Here is an 18,599-nt window from a genome sequence, read left to right on the forward strand (position 1 = left end):
AATTTATTTCAGTGGACAAACTGAAGACTTGTAGAAAAGAATTCACCAGAAGAAAGCCACACCAAATATGATGCAAGCAACAGTGAGAGAAGAATTACCAATAGTGAGATTTCTTTATTGTTAACGTTCAATCCTATCATCTTTCAACTTCTTAAACGTACTAAATTTCTTTGAACTAATCCTATATTTTTAAGAAATAATCTACTGCTCAGTACTAACATAACCTACTGTTCAATACTATCTTAAATGATCTTAACACCCTCATCTTCTAGCTGAAATAAAAAATCCAGAGTCACTAATAGATTTCACCAGGCTGAAGCAGATGTCTGGTGCCAGGACTCCACTCACAGCTGGTCAAATTCAAAAATGCGGCTCTGAATATGGGCCAGCTTTTTGTGGAGGTACTGGCACCTGTTCCTCATTTCAGTGTAGCTGGGGCTACCCTGTGAAGGAGAAAGCAAAAGAAAATTAGGGCATGCAAACGTTTCTGCAGTGTCTACAGTCTGATGTGCTTTGCTTTAAAGAAGCTCTGAGGCAGACTCAGCAGTTACCATGGCCCTGCAGCTCTGGTGTCACACGTACCTGGTGTAACTGCTGATAATCTGCTAGGATTCGATGAAGCAGCATCTTCAAGAAAAATTAAAAAAAACCATGAAGAATGTTTCACTGGCACTATAAAATGCAGACTTTGGTAAAACGTGAAATGTACACTCAGTTTGACTCTAGAGATTTTACTCGGTCAACCACCCCTCTTCTGGGAGGTTTGTAAAAACAAATCTCTCTCTCCCAGCATCACCCAAGATCTGCAATTTAGCCTCTCAATAGGCAACAGAAGGAGCCCAATACTCTAAGACTCTGCTTGGAACACCTCTGACCTTTCTGTTTCATCATAGACAGCTCAAACAGGGGCTTTTGGCCAGGGTCTGGCAAAAATCAGACTCAGCCCAAGCAATGTCTGAGCATAAATGCCAATTCTGCAGGTTCCCTTTGTCTCACTGAGTGGCTCCAGGGAATCCAAAGCACTGCTGTGATGAAGCACAATCTTCATGGTTTTATCCTCCTTTACCTGATAGGCTTCAGAGCCTGGAGTCAGAGACTTCCATTGCTCCTGAAACTGTCTGAACTTCTTTACGATCTTGTCTATCTGAGAATGTAAATTCCTGTATTCCTCATACTCTGCATTGAAGTCATCCTTGTAGCGTTGGCGTTGCTCCAAGGAGACAATGGCTACGTATTTTCTAATGGAAAAAATGAGACCATTTTTCCATGAGTGAACTCTAAGAGAACATTCTAGTATGTTTCTAGTCCATAAAACACATGTGTCATTTTACACCAAGCACAGGGTAAAGTCCAACACAGACACCCAAGCTTTGAGGCAGTTGCTCTGGGACTGACAGTTTCTACTTTCAAGCTCAGGTGCTTCAAGAGAATGTAGTCAGGTAACTCTAGAAATCTGCCACATTTCTATGGCACAGATTTCTAGTGATTAATAGCTTACGTTGTAGAGATTTTGTTCATGAGCAAGTGGAGCATATTTAGAAAAGATTTGCCCTCATTTCAAATGTCAAATGACAAAGAAACACAGCAGCTTCAGGAAGAGGAGATACATTGCTAAATTATAATCACTTCCTCTGGAGGAAAAACTTAATGAAGATCCATTTCATTGTGAAACTTCATCTGCAAAATACTTTTGTAAGGGAATGCATTCATGGAGTAGAGTGCACAGAGTTGGACCTTGAGCTCCATTCTTGTCTGTCTAACAGCAAAGTAGAGTAAATGATAATATTTGATTCTTCTAGCGGACAGCAGTTACATCACTGACCATGGAACTGAGGCATTTGAAGTACAGCCACGAAAACTAACGCTACACAAGTCTAAAAGTACAACAAGAAATACCCAAACCACAACAGCTTCTAAAAGGGGCAAAACTCATTAATGCCTAAAGCCACCGATGGGAGTCAAAACCTTCTTCGTTCCTTTCTCCCGCAAATCAACAGGTGTGAGGTTTATCAAGCTCATGACACAAATCCACGATGAAGTGGCAATGAGAATAATAGATGCCACTTCCCAACAGTCTCCCACCAATGCTTTTGCAGCTCTGGGCCTGAAGGGCTGGTTCTTATTGGATGACAAAAACACCTTTCACATGAGAATAAATCCTTCAAACCACCCTGAGATTAATATTTACAAACAGTAAATTTTTAACAAGGTAAATTCAGTACCAGGACCAGAAACAACTCATGCTGGGGATGCATCCCAGGCCAGATACACTTGACTAGTCTGCAAGTTAATTTTGAAAAGAAAACTACAGATGCCTTGCAACATTTTGGGAGGCACCGGAGCAAGGTGAGCCAGGGCCCTGCCGCGCCTGCTCCAAAGGCTGCAGCTGCCCCAGAGCCCCAGAGCTGCAGGAGGCCTGGCTGCCCCTGCCAACAGCACTGCTCTGACGCAAGCTGGGAGCAATTTCCAGTGTTTCACCACACACTCACGCTTCTCCATCCCCTCCTGCACCCCAAATCGGATGAGGGGATGCAGCAGCACTGCTGCAGCTGAGCCTGTACAACTGCACTGCAGGAAGGGAGGGGCCGGCTGGGCCTGACCTCCTCGGTGTTCATCTCTGCTCTGAGATTGGGAGGCCCAACTAAACCTGCTCAAATTCATCCTTTCAGCACAGGGAAGAGCTTGACACTGCACCCCACTGAGAGTGGCAAGGGTTAATTGCTATTTTACTCACCTCAGGTAGTCTGGTTGGTTGCTTGTTGCAGAGCATGTGGAGGCAATGGAAGTATCTTTTCTTGTTCCTGCAGAGAAGCAGAATTTTGACACTCTTCATCAGATGTTCTTTAAAAGCCAAAAGATCCCCATTGGACAGTCTTGGAAAAGTCCTTCAGTGCGTTCTTCTCACAGCAAATTATTTAGGAGGAGCAACAACATTTAATACTAGGGCACACACAACCATCTCCGCAATATACGGTCTGGGAGTTTAAAAAGAGGGAATGGCCGCTTTATTCTACAGGTTGTGCATTCCCACAGTGTTAGCCCCAGCTCAGCTTTTCTTCTTTGAAGGTATGAGGTGGCATCTGCACAGCCATTCAAGTCATACAGGAAAAGATGCAGCTTTACAAAAGACAAGAGCTTGAGAGAGATCAACATCGCGGTTCTAACAAGAAATAAACACGAAAGCTGAAGTTCTTCTCATGCCGTGTTTTTACCCCCACTTCCCTGCCAATTGCAGAGTTTCCTGCACTCTTGCCAGCAGGAAAGCCACTTCCATTCTCTAGGGCTTACTGGCACTAAGGCTCCAATACCCTGCAGCCAAAACCGGGTGCTCCTCACTAACGTGGCAAGATGGGGTTGGAAACAGCTCTGCACTTGTGAATTGCCCTTTGCCTCTTGGCAAAGGCATTTGGGAAGCCTTGCACACATAACCTCAAAGCTCTCTTTCCAAAGAGATGTTGAAGAATTACGATGATAATAAAAAGAGCTGCCATAAGGAAAAGTCAACTAGAAACAGGGAGGAACAATCAAGATCATGATAATCCCTCTCTGCATTCTATTTCAGGTTTTGTGCCAAGCATAAAAACCCACATGATCCTTTACATTCCTCACGGGCTTTCATTTCCCTTGTTTACACAAAGTAATCTTGGTAAAACTCAGCCATTCATGACAATCTTTAGGGTCTGTGAGCCTTAATTCTTGAGGAAAGAGCTGTCGTGTGATGTTCCGCTTGCTTTTGTTGATTTTAGTGTTAGAATTATTACATGGTACAGCAGAAGTATAAAAAGAAGTGTAACAGTGGTAATGAAACGGGACAGAAATACCAGTAGTCACAGTATGTGCAATACAACTTGGAAGAACAGCTTGCTGTGAACATTACATTTCCAAAAGTGCATTTGCTCTGAAGGCTCAGTCCACATGAAAGCTTCAGCCTAAGCCCCAACTTGAAAGACAGAACAGATTTTTCCTTCACCAGCTGGGCAGAATTTGGTAACTGGCTCCTCAAGAAATCTGCTCATGTGTTTATAGATTCCAGTAGAAATCCTTCCAAAGACATCCCAAGGTGTGCAGGTACCGTGTGCAAGTCCAGAAGAAATGTGGAAAGACCATCTCAAAGCACCTGTCTCTACAAGCACACCATCACTTGCAAGAGGCATCTGCACACTCCAAACCTGCCTCCAGGCTAAACCCAACTTGGAATTTGCAAGGTCAACCTCCAAAAGAGACAACCCACAGATTTACCAAAGCAACTGAAGCTGCCCTGCTGGCTGTGTCCCTGTCATCAGAACTCAAGTGCTCTTTATGCATTTCTGTTTAGTTTTTCAGTGCTGTTTTCAATCTGCCCCACTTCCACAGCTTTTGATGAAAGAAATTCTGCAGCTAGCATGGAGAGGAACTCCCAGTGCAGTTTAAAGTAGAACTCCGGGAAATCACAGCCCAGGTTTTGTAGCTTTTGGAGTTTCCATCAAAAGGCTGAGTTCCATAAAGAACCATGGAATCATTGAGATTGGATCAACGTGCTTCAGGAAACTAGTCTGCAATAAAGGTCTTACAGGTTTCTGCCTTCAGCCTGCAGTCTTGAAACTCTGCTGATGGAAAAAGCGCTGTATGAGTCAACACTTGTCATTTTACAAGAAATCAGATGGAAAGAAAAAAATCCATTCCCCGTGGCTTTCTCATGCCTGACTCTTCCTTTTAACCAGCTTCTCCCAACACCAATCTATTTCACATTTCTCTGGGTTTGATTGGTTTTGCACTACTTAGAGGGAGAATTTCTCAAAATGAATGTAGTATTAGAGAAGGTTCCAGCAGCACAGGTTCTGGGCTTTGCTCTTGTTGCCTTTAAACCAAGAGTTACAACCTAATGCAAAGGCAGAAAAAAAAGTCATTTTGATATTTCATGACCACAGAGCAGGCATAAAGGTACAGCAGTCACGTGGAGCAGTGCCTTCATGTATCCAGTGTCCACTTTCAAAGCTGCCTTTTCACAAGGTGCAAGAGCACAATTAACTGTTTCAGAACACTGTCAAAGAAGGATGTTCCCATAAGATAAGCCACCACAACAGGAATTTGAGACAAGCACAGATGGCATGAAGAAAAGCACTAAGCCTTGGCCTCACAGAGGTGAAGGTTTTAAATTAGGAAACCAGACAAAAACTCCACTGTAGAGTCTGTGAGTAAGGAAAATCACTGCTTGCATGGCTTCTAGCCCAAGATGTGGGGACTGCTGTGACCACCCTGTGGATACCCCAATCTTGAACAGTATAAAGAGGGTACCTCCAGAGAGACTTAGGAAACCCCACCACAGAGAAGATCAAAGGTAAAGAAGGACCAGCTGGATGACAGAGAGTCCATGTGGTGATGATATCTCCCTACTTAAAGTCTCTCTCTTCTCCTAATCCTGCCTCCCTTACCTTATTTCTTTCTATCTCCCTTGTTTGCATTTACTGTTTGATAACAATTTTACTACTGGCTCTGGAAAAGGGTCACACTTGCGCCTTAATTGGGGCAGAAATTTCTCTTAATAATCAAATCTTTACACCACAGTTATCCAGACAGGAGTCAGGAAAACCAGCACATTAATACCTTCATCGAAATCCAAGTGATGCCACTGCTTCAGCCTCCCCAGTTCACCTTTCTTCCCATTTGAATTGGGGATCTCCTCCTGCTCCCTGGCAGGCGCTGGGATGCTGGAACTCTGGAATTTCTCTCTTGGTTGCACCCCATGGGTGCAGGGGGAAACGGAGCCAGCACTTGGAGACATGTCCAAAGGGATAAGAGATGTGGAAGGCAGAAGGAAGAAAGAAAGGCCACCAGCTGCTGGCTGGACATGACTGGGCTGGTGACCAATTCTCCTCTTCTTGCTCGTCACCGGACTAGTAAAGTCAGAAGCCAGAGGCCGTTTCTGCAACAATAACAAAATCATTTGTTCATTAAACTATGATCAGGGTCAGCTTTGGCTCCTCTTCTGAAAGCACAGCATTTCTGAAGTGGCAAAAGGTTGAAAACACATCTTTCTAAAGGAAAAACAGCATTCCAACCAGGAAGTACTGCATGTAAATACAGGCTCTGTCTCATTCCTACTTTCTCAGTGTAGCACTTAGCAAGTCCTACTTCATGTCTGCAGCTAAAATGCTTTGGGAGAAAGACACTCCCTTCGGGAGTTCCATCAAAAGCTTCCCCAAAAGGGAAGTGCCTGGACATTCCCATCAAAACTTTTACACCACCAGCAAGTCTGCTACAATTTACTATACAGTCCAGAATGTCAAAAATGCACAAAATACCTGAGCAGGTCTTGCTGGAGCATCTCTCTCAGAAGGCCCTGGAGATGTCACTTGGCTGCTGCTGGTGAGGTTCTGAGATGGAGATTATTTTCTGTAGGGATGGTCAGATATTTCATGTTACATAGGCCTAAATATCAACTGCCACAGTTCTTTCCTTGCCAGGAAAAACAGACCTTCAGTGTCAGGACTCAAGGAAAAAGCATGATGCAGAGTTGAGGGAGCTTTAGGCAGGACATCAAGAAAATCTTCTGCCCCAGAGGATGCTCGAGCACTGCAACAGGCTCCCCAGGCCAGCGGTCACTGCAGGAGGCTTCAAGAAGTCTTTGGACAACACTCTTGGGCACCTGGTGTGATTCTCGTGGTGTCCTGTGCGGGGCCAGGATGCTGGCAGGTCCCTCCTACTTCAGCATATTCTCAGAATCTAGGCTTCATTTCCCAGGGATTTTTGGTTTTTTCCTTTCTCCAAAAGATTGAACTTACCCAGAAAGTATTAACTTCAACTTCTGTCTGTCTATTTCAGTGTAGCCAGGCCAATCAGGCTGAAGTGTTTGAAACAGATGTTCCTTCAGACTGAAGGAATTATCCTTGGCATTCCACTTGGCTACCTACAGGCGGACATGTAGGAAAACAAATCTTTGGTATGGTTGCTGCATGCAAACTACAGAAATATGACTGGTCCTGAACAGCTGCTTGTGAGCACCCAGTTTCAACTACTCAATGCTTTTTTTGTACAGAGATTGATTATTCCTCTATCACATCAGTGTTAAGCCCCATTAGTGTTTCAACAATTGGAAAGAACCAAGTATCTCCATTCATATCCAGCAAGAGTTCCTTTGAAAACAACATTTAGTATGACAATGTGTAAGGAGAGGGGGTCAGGCCCAGAGTCCCTCTTCATGCGGCAGGGCAGGGCTCATTGCAGCAAAGTTCTGCCATGAGAAGGCCATGCATATGCTTTGCTGTATTCCTTTGAAAAGAAATGAGGTTCATATCTTCCTCAAGACAAACACAAAGTTTACAGGAAAGGTAAAATGAGGGAGTAAGACCTCAAGACCAGTGATATCTAAGGTGCAGGTTTGGACTTCATCACCTGACACCTGCTCAGAGTTCCACAGAAAATCCCATTGGGAAAATCTCCACCTATTTGACCCCTACAACACACTGAATAACTCATCTAACATACCACCACCATCTGTCACGGCTTTGACTTTTCTTTTGTCCTGGAAAACAGGATAAACATTGATAATTTGGGTCTGTGTTGATGCCTGTCTGCCCACAGCTGAAAAAGAAATGTCAAAGTGACAAAGATACCAAAATCAGGGATTTCACTCCTTAGAAGCAGAACTCAGGTTTTGTTGGAAGGGAAGCAATCGTGTGTGTACCAGATCTCAGCAAGCTCAGGCTGCCCATTTGAAATTTGTACAAAATAAACCCCCACTTGCTCTGATGTCCACAAAAGCCTGAGCAAGGCATTTCAGGGTGCAGGGCTGCTCACACAGCCCTTTCAGAATGCAAACCAGGACTTTGAGGCAGTTTACACCTCATACAGCACATTGACTCCAGGGAAATCTTCTCACACTTTGCAATGGAACAGGAGAAAATGCATTCATCCTTTGCCTTCTAAGGAGCTGAGCTTTGAAAGTTTATATTTAACTTGAAATCTCAATGGGCAATTCCAGCCGGGAGGGCAGAGCATTATATTGTGAATGTCTTCAGGGTGAAAAAAGCCCTGCCACTGCCCTGGGCAAACCCAGCAACAAACTTCACAGGTTCAGGGAATGAGGTCTTAAAAGTCCCTGTGGGAGCAAGTGAAACTGTAGTGAGTTTTTCTCCCTTGACCAGGAGCCAAGACGCTGTTTTCCTAGCTAAAGAGGAAATGTTCCTACTTGATATAATAATGCATGCATCATTCAGCAACAGCCTAGGGAACAGGGGATATTGAAAAAAGAAGGAAAGAACCACTGCATCTTTCAATGCGTGTGCATCCTGTTGCTGGCTGGAATAAGGAAATACCAGTGGAATTCAGTGGAGCACAGGAGAAGTTACTGAAGAAAAGAGTTGCAAGGAAGATGGAGATTTAATTGATGTGACAGCAAAGAAAACCTCTGCTCAAAGTTTGGCTACCATCTTTATCACGGAGGATTGGCCTGGAACACCCTTCCCTGGAAGGCAATCCCCACAGGTCCCAGAGAAGCCAAGTACCATTGAGAGGCCACCAACGCTGTTCAAATCAAATACTGGCCTCTGCAGTTCCTGAACTGCACTGCTCTGGAACTTCGCCCAGGAAATTTTAAGGGCCATGACAAACCACTTCACACCATCAAGGAACCCTTGTGAAATTCCTCCATGAAGCAGTTAAACAGAGCAGGGAAAAGAAAGAGAATGGAATAAGGCGTGTGGAGCAACAACATGACAAAGTGTTCCTCATTGCCAGCCATTCTAGCAAAGCAACATTGCCCAAAAAGTTTTGACGTTTTCTTCCTTTTTGTCACATGGACTTGCAGCTTGAGACCTCTGGATGAAGTTGATGAAAAAACTTAACAGGGAGCATTTCCTAAAATACTCATTAGTATCTAATTTAAACAGTGCAGGAGCAAGTGACTATTAGAGACAAAAGAATATTGTGGTAGAAAAATTGCTGACACAAACTCCACCTACTCACCTGCTGAAGGATCTTTCCAAGGGTGCCCTTGTCCTTTTGCATGACTCCATCTCTCTGCAAGCGAGCAAGCAACTCTGGCTTCTTGTAAGTCCTCAGAGCAAGTAAATGAATCACCCTGTCCCTGTAGGGTCGCCGATAAACAGCACTGCAAGCATTCTGTTCATTCTCTGCAGGCTTCATGGGCTTTGTTCCCTTGTCCTCAGGGGCAGGACATGAAATGTTTGGTTTGGCTCTTCTCACATCTCCTTGTTTTCCCAAAGGAAAGGAAAAGAGAAAAAGAAGTGTCAAAGGGGAAGTTGGGAGAAGGTAAAAGAGTTGATTTTAAATGATGATGGATATTCTTGGAGACAGAGCTGCACTTGCATATCCTTGTGGATCCCTTAGAACTCCCATATTCTCTGATTCTGTGACAAAGCCCAGTCCCTAACTGGTACTGTATGGAGCATGTTGCAAAGGCACCGTGTACCCTACACCAGCAAGCAGACCTGTCTCACCTGAGTTTCTCTGTGCCAACCCAAAGCAAAATTGCCACCAAGTTCCACAACTGATGCTCTAATGCCAGTCCTCAGAGCCCAGGTATTCAATGTTAAATATTCCCTTAGGATCTATGTAGACCACCCTCAAGAATCACAAAAATCCTCATTCACATGTGAAACAGAATGTCTCCAATGAGAAATTCAGAAGGTGAGTTTTGTCTCTCCAAAAAGCCACCATGATGCTGCCTTAAAATGCTCTGCACTAGGCTCAGGCAGAGCAAGAGCTGCACTTGCAGGGCCAGGGATGTCCCTGCAGGCAGGTGACTGCAGCCACAGCCAGGTGAGAGCCTGTTTTTCTCAGGGCAGCCGGCTGTACCTGGCTCAGCTCCCTGCTGCAGGCAGCACCACTGAGTGCCTGGAAGGGGAATGTGCACCTCATGTCTGCCTGGAGCCAGGCTCCTTGCGGAAACAGCACTGAGAAAAGATTAATACAAATGGCAGCACATAAGCACATTGTGCTTTGTGGGAAATGATGGAATCTGTGGGCAAGATGATAGCAATATCTTCCTTTAAATATTCTTGAGAAGAACTCAATGCAGAATTACGGCAAACTTATTAATGAACAAGACAAATAGTTAAATCAAGCATGGTTTTCCTTATTGACCTTATGAAATTCTCTATGCGACTTCCTCAAGGTCATTTTCTTTCAACTTCCCAATGAAATTTAATGGATAATGGCAGGGCCCAGGTACTCCAAAACCAAAACCTCAGCTACCAAGGCAGTAAATTTAGATGCATAAGGTGGTCCAAACCTTGACCTCCATGCTCCAAATTCCAGTCCATGAAGCAGTATGGGCACAAGGAAGGACTAGCAGTCTTTCTCAGGGGCTAAGAAACATGTGGCTGAATGCAGGGACAAGAGACTGCAAGGCTGACCTGAGGGCAAACCACCTCCAGCTCAGAGCTCTGAACACAAGAGATCCCCTGTCCCATGAATACGCTGCAAAAAGGAATTACCAAGTTGAAAATCTTACAGTCATGGAGCAAAATGCGAAAGGCAACCATACCTCCAAGTGCATTACACAATTTGACATCCTGCACACTTCCACTGTGTGACGCCTCACTGGCATTTGGCTAAAAGGAAATAGAAATTTTCTGTAAAAAACTTCAGCCTACTCTCCATCCCTGCTGTTTAACTAGGCCCTTCATTTTAAACAAGAGCTGCATTGGCAAAGCTTTGCTGTCACATCACCAAAAAGGGCTGCTTTGACACAGCTCTCCCTCTGAAAGCAGCCGGCCTCAAAAGCGCCCGGAGAGAGCAACCTTCACGCAGCCTCTAATGCAGCCAAGCCTTCAAGTAGTAAGCCACCCTTTCCCAATTGCTGGAATTTCTAGGCACAAGGGAATTTTTATATTCCCTTGGAATCAAGTGCCTGAGTACAATTGACCTGGCCAATGCTCAGCTAACAAACCAGAGAGGCTCACAAAAAGGTCTGAAAGTCGGGGCAGCACCTGAGACTGGGATTTATTAGGCCCTAGGGAAGCACATCATGGACTCAGCTCCAAGACAAATTTCACCTGCACAATCTGAATTTCAATTCTCAACATGCATGAAAAGCCTTTCTCTTTTCCTCAGCTCCAAAAGCTATTATTTCCATAGATGTAAAATGGAATTAGTTCATCCTAAGTTAGTCAGATGTGACAAAATTTAGGTTGCTTGGCTGATCTCATAACTTAGTACAGAATGTGTCACGTTCCAGTGGAGGTTAAAAATCACTAAAATGTTTATCAGCCTAGCTATATTTTTTAACAAAAACAAATACTGCCATCCAATTGTTTCATTCTGAAGGCAAAATTGGCTGAGATAAAATTGAAAAAGCTATGAGGAATGGACTGAAAATTGTGGACTAGTTACCATGAGAAGGGAGACATAACTACCCCATAGAAGATGGAATAGTACTTAGTGGAAGGTATTCTGTAAGTTAGTACCAATGAAGATTAATTTCTTTATTTACTAATAGTGGATCAATAAATAGAAATGCTTTGAAATGGTGTGCATGTGGCTGGAGTTCTCCACTATGAATCACAGCCAGGAATAAAGGCATGGCTACTCCTAATACTAACAAATAATTGTAGGGAGTTTCCTTTATCCTGACATGTTCCGTGAATGTAACACAAACATGGAACCATGTGAAGTCCATGCATTTTAGCCAGAAGCCAAGTCCAGAGCATGAATTTCCTGTGTCAAAGCACAGAGATCATGTGACTTTCACAGACACCTTCTCCGTGTCGTCCCTGAGCACTGTGATAAATAGGTATGATTTGTGCTGGCAAAATTGAAACAATAATCTATATTGATAAAGTAATTAATATGTAGGAATAATAAAATAGTTAAAATTGTAAAGACAGAAGGGAGAGGAGGGGTTCCAACCCCCCCTTTCCTGCAGATGTTTTAAGTAGGAAGGAGCAGGTGATAACAGTTACTAAAAATTACCAGAAAAGAAGGAAAAACTGGTTAGGTTTCAAGGATATGTTGATCATATAGGAATTATTGCTTTGATGCTTGGAACATGGTATTATGTTAGTTTTGGCACATACTATATTAGCTCGTCTCGTATTATACTAGCTCAGTGCGCGTGTGTCACCCAAAGGTGAATTAAGGGACAGTGACGAAGAAGAAGGGCCTTCATCCAGATGACCACCGAACACCACCTAAAAATGGCGAAGCATGCACACTTAAGGGTGGTGGTAGGGCGGAGATAGATGTGTGATGAATCAAAAATGGGAGGAGATGGCTCCGACAGATTAGACAAAAAGGGGAATTTTCGCGTGGCACGCTCCTACATGAAGTGCCGAAGGTCGAGGGACCTTTTGGCTCCGTACACGGCGGTTATCTCTTTCTGCTTATGCACTGTTACTGGAACCAAATTACTCCTTATTTTAACCAAATTGTATCTGATTTTTTATATCATAAGCTATTCAATTAAAATCATTGCTACTTTAACTTTTGTTTGTTTTTTTTAATAAAGGGATAATTGGGCAAACATAACAGCCCCACTTCCATTCGTGAGGGCAACCTCCCACTTCCACTGGCCCTTCCTCAGGGTCATCCCTGAGAGCCACTTCTTTCAGAGAACCTCCCACTTCCATGGACACCTCCTCCATGTCATCCCTGTGAATCACTTCCCCCCTGGCAGCTGCCTCAAAGGGGCCCCTGGAGTACCAGTGGGGCCCCAGCCCTGCCCAACAGGTCCCGCGAGGTCAACAGCACCTGACACCAACACCATGGCCAAGCCCCACCCGCTGCCAACCCACAGAGCCCGACACCTGCCCCTCACCTGCTTGGCCTGGGACCTCTGGGTCACCCTGACAGGCATGGCAGTGGTGGTGGGGGCCCTGCGGGACGCAGTGCGGATCGGGGCCCTGCGGAACTCACTGCATCGTGCCCAGGCCCGCAGCTCCGCCATCCCGCTCTGCCTCAGGTGCTTCTGCTCCCACACAGCAACTGATCCTGCTGAAAAATCTGCAAAATGGAAAATATTTCTTAGGAAAATATGTTCCTGGGTGTTCGGCCATTGTGGCTTTCAAGGCTCATCAACAAGAAGGGAGATGATTCCCATGAAAGCAGAAGTAGCCAACAAGCTAGAATTGATGGCTAGGCCTTGGAAAGGCAGGTTACTTCTTGGCTGAATTGCCTCGATGAGGTGGAGGGCTTGACAGGCTTCAGTGAGCTCAGACACAGGGCAGGTTAGCAAGGTTTGGGAAGAAGGATGTACCTCTGATGGTGGACACAAAGATTGCAGAATTTATGGGCACAAGGACATTTGGACAAACCCTCAAGAAAAGGAACAAACTGATAAAGCCAACGCAGCACCTGTGCTGAATCAGCTGTGGCACAGTAAAAGGCCATTCCAGCAGGGACAGACCATGGCCACCCACTCGAGAAACCTCTCACTAAGAAGAAGGCAGAGACTGAGCATGCAGACTATTGAGCATGAGAAGTGAGAAGATCATTACCCAAGAGCAGACAGAACACTCGTTACGAAGAGAACTAGGGAACTTGCAGTCAATGAACACTAATTCCTTTCTTTGCCCAAATGTAGAAATACTCAAACACTCTGAGTCCTTGTGCTGCTGCCTTTGTGAATGTGTCCCTGAGCCCCCCTTTCTGCACAGAACTGCAAATAATTACCTCCACTCGGTGGGTGGATCGGTCTCCTGAACAACAGGTGCTGGAACCAACCAAGTTGGAACAACACTTGCTGTGGCTCTGACACCTCCGCTCTCGCTGCAGCCGCCGAAGGGTCTGAGTGGTCCTGCCCTGTACCAGTGACAATGGCCATGTGTCCTTGGAAACAAGGAGTTCCATGTGCCAGGCTGGCCACGATGTCACTGAGGAGTGGGACGTGACAGAGTCAGGGCAGAGGGATTTTACAATGGAACAGGTAGGGAATGCCATGACTGAGTCTGCTCATTTCTAAGTGCAGAAAGGGGCACTCCACCAACCCCAGTGGCTGCATCTACTGTGCAAACCAGGGCTAGTGAAGTCTTTCTGCACAAAAGTGTTTCTGCACTTGGCTCTCTCTGAGGCAAAGGAGCAGCTTAACACCTCTAACCAGGGCAGCAAGGTGCAGCCCTGCCAGCACTGGGCAATCCTGTCGTGGGCCTGTCAGTCTGTGAAGCTTCCAGCACGTACACGGTCACTCAAATATCATCTCTTTGACACAACCCTCCAGCATTTCCTCATCCCAGGCTCCTCAAAGGACACGAGCCAGCAGCATGCCCAGGGCCCCTGGTGCTCTGCAGGAGGAGCTGACATGGAAAGACCAGCGCTTGCCCTGAACAAAATTGGAGGCTGATAATTGTGCTGACTGCAGGCGGCCATTGAAGTTACTGACACATGTAGAAAAACGTTTTATACTCAGTTTATGATGATTTTATTGTCCTTTTCCCCATACCCAAGCTTACTCCTGATTTCAGTCAGCTGGCAGCAAAAATAACGGTTGTCCAGTCATTACAGGGGGAGGTAAAAAAGCGTGTTCTTGAAAATGTGTTGTATATGACCTTCCAAAGCTCATCTTCAGTGACATCTCGTATTTGTTTTCAAGACCATGTCCATAGCTGCCCATGTGTGATCTCCTAGCTGCCACACTCACAAGGAAGTGCAGTTTGGGGGCACAAAGGGAGGAAGCAATTTGTCCAATACCAGAGCCCAGATCTGTAAAAGAACTGTGTCCCTTTCTTGGAATGACTGGATTGTGTTATTTATGGATCCCCCCCTTAAGGACTATTGGAAAATCCTTTATATGACCCATGAAAGGAATCCTAGGAGGTGTTTCACTGGAGTCTGGAATGTCCAACAGCCTTTCCATATCTTTTTAAGGTTACTGATGGCAACCCCTGCTTTGGAGTTTCCAGATTTGATGGAATCCTTTGCATTGTTCATACATGAGTGCCTTTGCCTTGTACAGAAGCTCCATATTTAGCTCAAAGAATGGGAACAAAATAAAGGATCCCTGTGGCATTTTGAGTGTATTTCTCAAAAAAACAACTAAACTACGAACTCGAGGGATGGCCAATGCACCTCAGAGCAGGAGCTACTATGGTCCTGATTGATAGAATATACTTGAAAATAAATGGGAAAGAAGTGACAGTTGATGTGCTGCACATGGGTATGCCTGTTGTAGAGCAAAAAAGGGGTAACTGGTTATCTCCGAGCAAAATCTGAAGGTAACGGGTGGTACTCCTGGAACAAAAGACATGGTGCTAAAGACAGCTACTGCCTTGAACCCGCTGTAAAAGTTACAAATTGCTGGATTTGTGACAAGAATGCTGACTGATTTGACATCCAGCAATTTGGAATATCATCAATCAAAAAGGGAATGTAAGAATGAGAGAAGACTAAATGTCCCCACTCTTGGTGGGACTGCCTTCCCTCATGGCTACCAAACCTTTAAAAATTTAAGAATTATTTATAACCCATGTGTGAATTGTTGCTGTCTGCATTTTTTTTTCCCGCGTGATAATTCATTGTATTTAATATTCCATGAGATGTTTTGCAAATATTTGTAATAACAAACATTATCATAGAAAAGAAAATTAGTTTTAGAAGTGAGACTTCCAAGACAAATCTTGAAAGTATCTATTGGTAGATTGTTACAAATAGCTTAAGAGGAAGTGGTGGGTAGTGGAAGACTGAAAGCTCCAAAACTGTCTATGTCCCAAGCCAAGCCAGAGCAATGCAGTTTGTTCAAGGACATATTCTGCAGCTCAGATAACCAAGGTGAAAAAGACTACTGTATGGAAGACCACAGTGAAAGGCCAACCGAAGTCCAAAAGCTCAGCGAACACCCAGGGTCTCTAAAGATACCCAGCTAGACCCTCAGAGACTACCTGTACAGACTCGAGAAATTTATGCATATTTCATGATTTTTGAGAAATAGAATGCAAATGTATGGCATACTCCGTTGTGATCTCACAGCTGGTGTTGGCTCTTTCACCACGTGCTCCGCACTGGCACCTGTACAAAAAAGCAGGGCAGACACACATGCCGCACTCATCCAAAACCATCATGCCCTGCCACAGTTGGAGAGGACGCCGGATCAGGAGCCAGAGCTGGAGCAGGAGCCGCAGGTGCTCCCGGCGCGGGGGCATGCGGAGGAGGCTCTGGGCCGTGTCCCGGCGCTGCAGACTTCACCGGCATCGCAGCGGAGGCCGCTGCTACTGCTGAGCCGAGCCTGGGGCTCGAGCCCATTCAGCCAGAGCCCGGAGAGCGCCAGCCACGGCACAGGCCTGGCTCTGCCAGTAAAGCCCAGCAAGCTCACACCCAAGTGCGCGTGTGCCCGCGGTGCCTGTGCGCCAGCAGCCGGTGTCACTTGGTGTCTGCCCAGTGTCTGTGTCTCTCCACTCCCGCAGAGCTTCCCTGGCTCACGAGATCCCCCCGTTCTCCACTCTTGACTGCTGCACTGCTGGCTGTAGCTCCCAGAGACAGGGCTCGTATTGCATGAGTGAATGCCTTGAGACCCAGCCCCTCAAAAACTTTCTTTGTCCTCGCTGCACATGTGCCTAGAGGCACATGTGGGTCACCTTCCTGCCAGTTCAGGATGTGCAGAGCTGTACTTAAGTGCTACTTCTGGTCAAAGTTCTCTAGAGGCAAAAAGGGAGCTGGGGAGGGGGCACTGGGGGTAATGTCAATAAGTGAGATGTTGTCCTGAAGTCCCTTTTGCTGGGGCGGATGCCATAGGGATCTCTCTCCCAGAGCAAGGGCCAGGACCCCCGGGGCAGATCCTGTCTCCTGGATCTGATCAGGAAGGAAATCTTTCCAGGAGCCAGGAGGAGCACGGCCAGGGCCTTGGGGTTACTGGATAGCAGCTGCCACGTGGCAGGGGGAAATGGAAGGGGTTTGTTCTTCCTCCACCAGTGTGCTGTAAGTCATGGGGTTTGCCAGCTTCTGTGTAGTGAACGATCATGTGTGACTCCTTCACCTCTTGTGCACTCTCTTTTTAGTGTTGTTATTACGGTTTGTGTTCTTTTTTCACTGCTGTTTCCAGTAAATTGTTCTTATCTCAACCAGTGATCTTTACCCATTTGTGCTCTTCTCTCCATGCTGCTACAGGGAAAGTGGTGGGGAAGTCAGTGTGTGGCACATGGTCTGAGGTGCATCAGTGTGAGCACTAAACTAGGGAATACCATTCCCACAGTGCAGCATTATGGAAAACTTAATTTTCTAAGTTCCTTTCCTTGTCTAGTCCTTCAGGAAAATCAGCCTGCTGAAAAGCAACTGCCGCCATTGAACTGAAAGCCTGCTAGGTAAGACTTGTTTTAAAGTACATATTTCATAAAGATACAGAGAAAGCAAAAATTAAATATTGTCAAACAGTCTTTATAATAACATTTTAAAATATTTTGAAATCTATGATGGGAGAAATTCCGGTGGTCTATTTCAGTCCCACATGACAAAGAATTCTGTAAAGCAAATTACAACTTAATATTTTCAGCCCCTAAAAAAAGGTTAAACAAAATAGCAGAAAGAGTTACGTCTGAGCTGCAGTTCCAAAGCAAATGGTCAACTTTAATGCTAAAGCATAAAGAAAAGGGAAATGAGAGAATCTGTGTGTTAAAAATAAAAACCATAATGGAACCATGCAATTGCATTCTGTTCCTCCCTGAAATGGAAAATCTGATATTCAAAGTATCATTGAAAGTTGAGGCCAAAATTTTAGGCGGTTTGATGTCAATCAGCTCTGTTAAATCATTAAAGAGAGCATTATTGGCCTGGCTTCACAGGCATCTGAAAGAATGATGAACGGAAAATCTGTACATTCCAAATTATACTTTCTTGGAAAAGTCAGATTTTCCGAGGATTCAGAAAACAGGTTTTGGCTTGGTTTTTTTCCTCCCTCTAAAAAAAATCTAAAAGAGTATCTGCATTTGCTTAGTCAGTTCAAGGTTCTGAAGGGTCACTCGGCTAGTATTGAGGTCACAGACAATGGATTCCAAAAAGATGTCCTTGGTTTTCAGACTTTTCACAGACAAAATACCATGAAAGAAAGAACTGAAATCAATTAAATTCAGACACTGCTTTGCTCTCCATTAAACCACAAACCCACACCCTGCCCTTCTTATTAATACAAACACAGAAACACTGACAGCCTTGGTTGGCAGAACTGGCATTTCCAGAGAACTCATTGAGAGCAGTCAATGTTAAAGCCCCTGCCCTGGGTTTCACAGCCACTCCCCACCTGTGCCCATCCCTGCAGGGCAGGACCAGCACCAGGAGGAGCTGTGGAAAGAGCTGGTGACAGTGGCATGTCCCTCAGCCCACGGCAGAAGGCACAGCACCTCTGCTCCAGGCTGGAACAGGGGCCACTTGCCCAGGTGGACCTGGTGTCCCAAAATGAGGAGGGGCCCTAGCAAGAGGCCAATCCACCAGCAGCTCTAGCAGAGCTCTTGCAACTCCTTATTCAAGGAAAAGCAAATAAATTGTTCTTTTCCTCACACAGTCCCCAGACACTGCTTTCTCTCCCTTTCCCATTGCCTTGTGCCCCACCGTGGGTGACACCCCAGTGCTGGGGGGCACAGCCATGGGCCCCTGGGGTCTGAGGGCCATGTCAGCAGTAATACCTGGTCCCACAGGAAATCCTGCTGCAGCTGCCACACCTGCAGCATAGCAGATGCCAA

At 45.4% G+C, this 18,599-nt stretch overlaps 1 protein-coding gene across 1 annotated transcript; it reads right to left on the reverse strand.

Moving 5' to 3' along the window:
* Nucleotides 1-344: 344 nt before the first annotated feature.
* On the reverse strand, nt 345-12,886 carry LOC132322458 (RNA polymerase II elongation factor ELL2-like). The gene is given in 8 exon segments (XM_059836946.1): nt 345-443; nt 1,067-1,238; nt 2,735-2,801; nt 5,845-5,902; nt 6,282-6,372; nt 6,762-6,886; nt 8,944-9,141; nt 12,758-12,886. Coding segments are annotated over 8 exon segments (939 nt in total).
* Nucleotides 12,887-18,599: the final 5,713 nt, after the last annotated feature.

This window comes from Haemorhous mexicanus, chromosome Z (genome assembly GCF_027477595.1).
Source record: "Haemorhous mexicanus isolate bHaeMex1 chromosome Z, bHaeMex1.pri, whole genome shotgun sequence".
NCBI lineage: Eukaryota > Metazoa > Chordata > Aves > Passeriformes > Fringillidae > Haemorhous > Haemorhous mexicanus.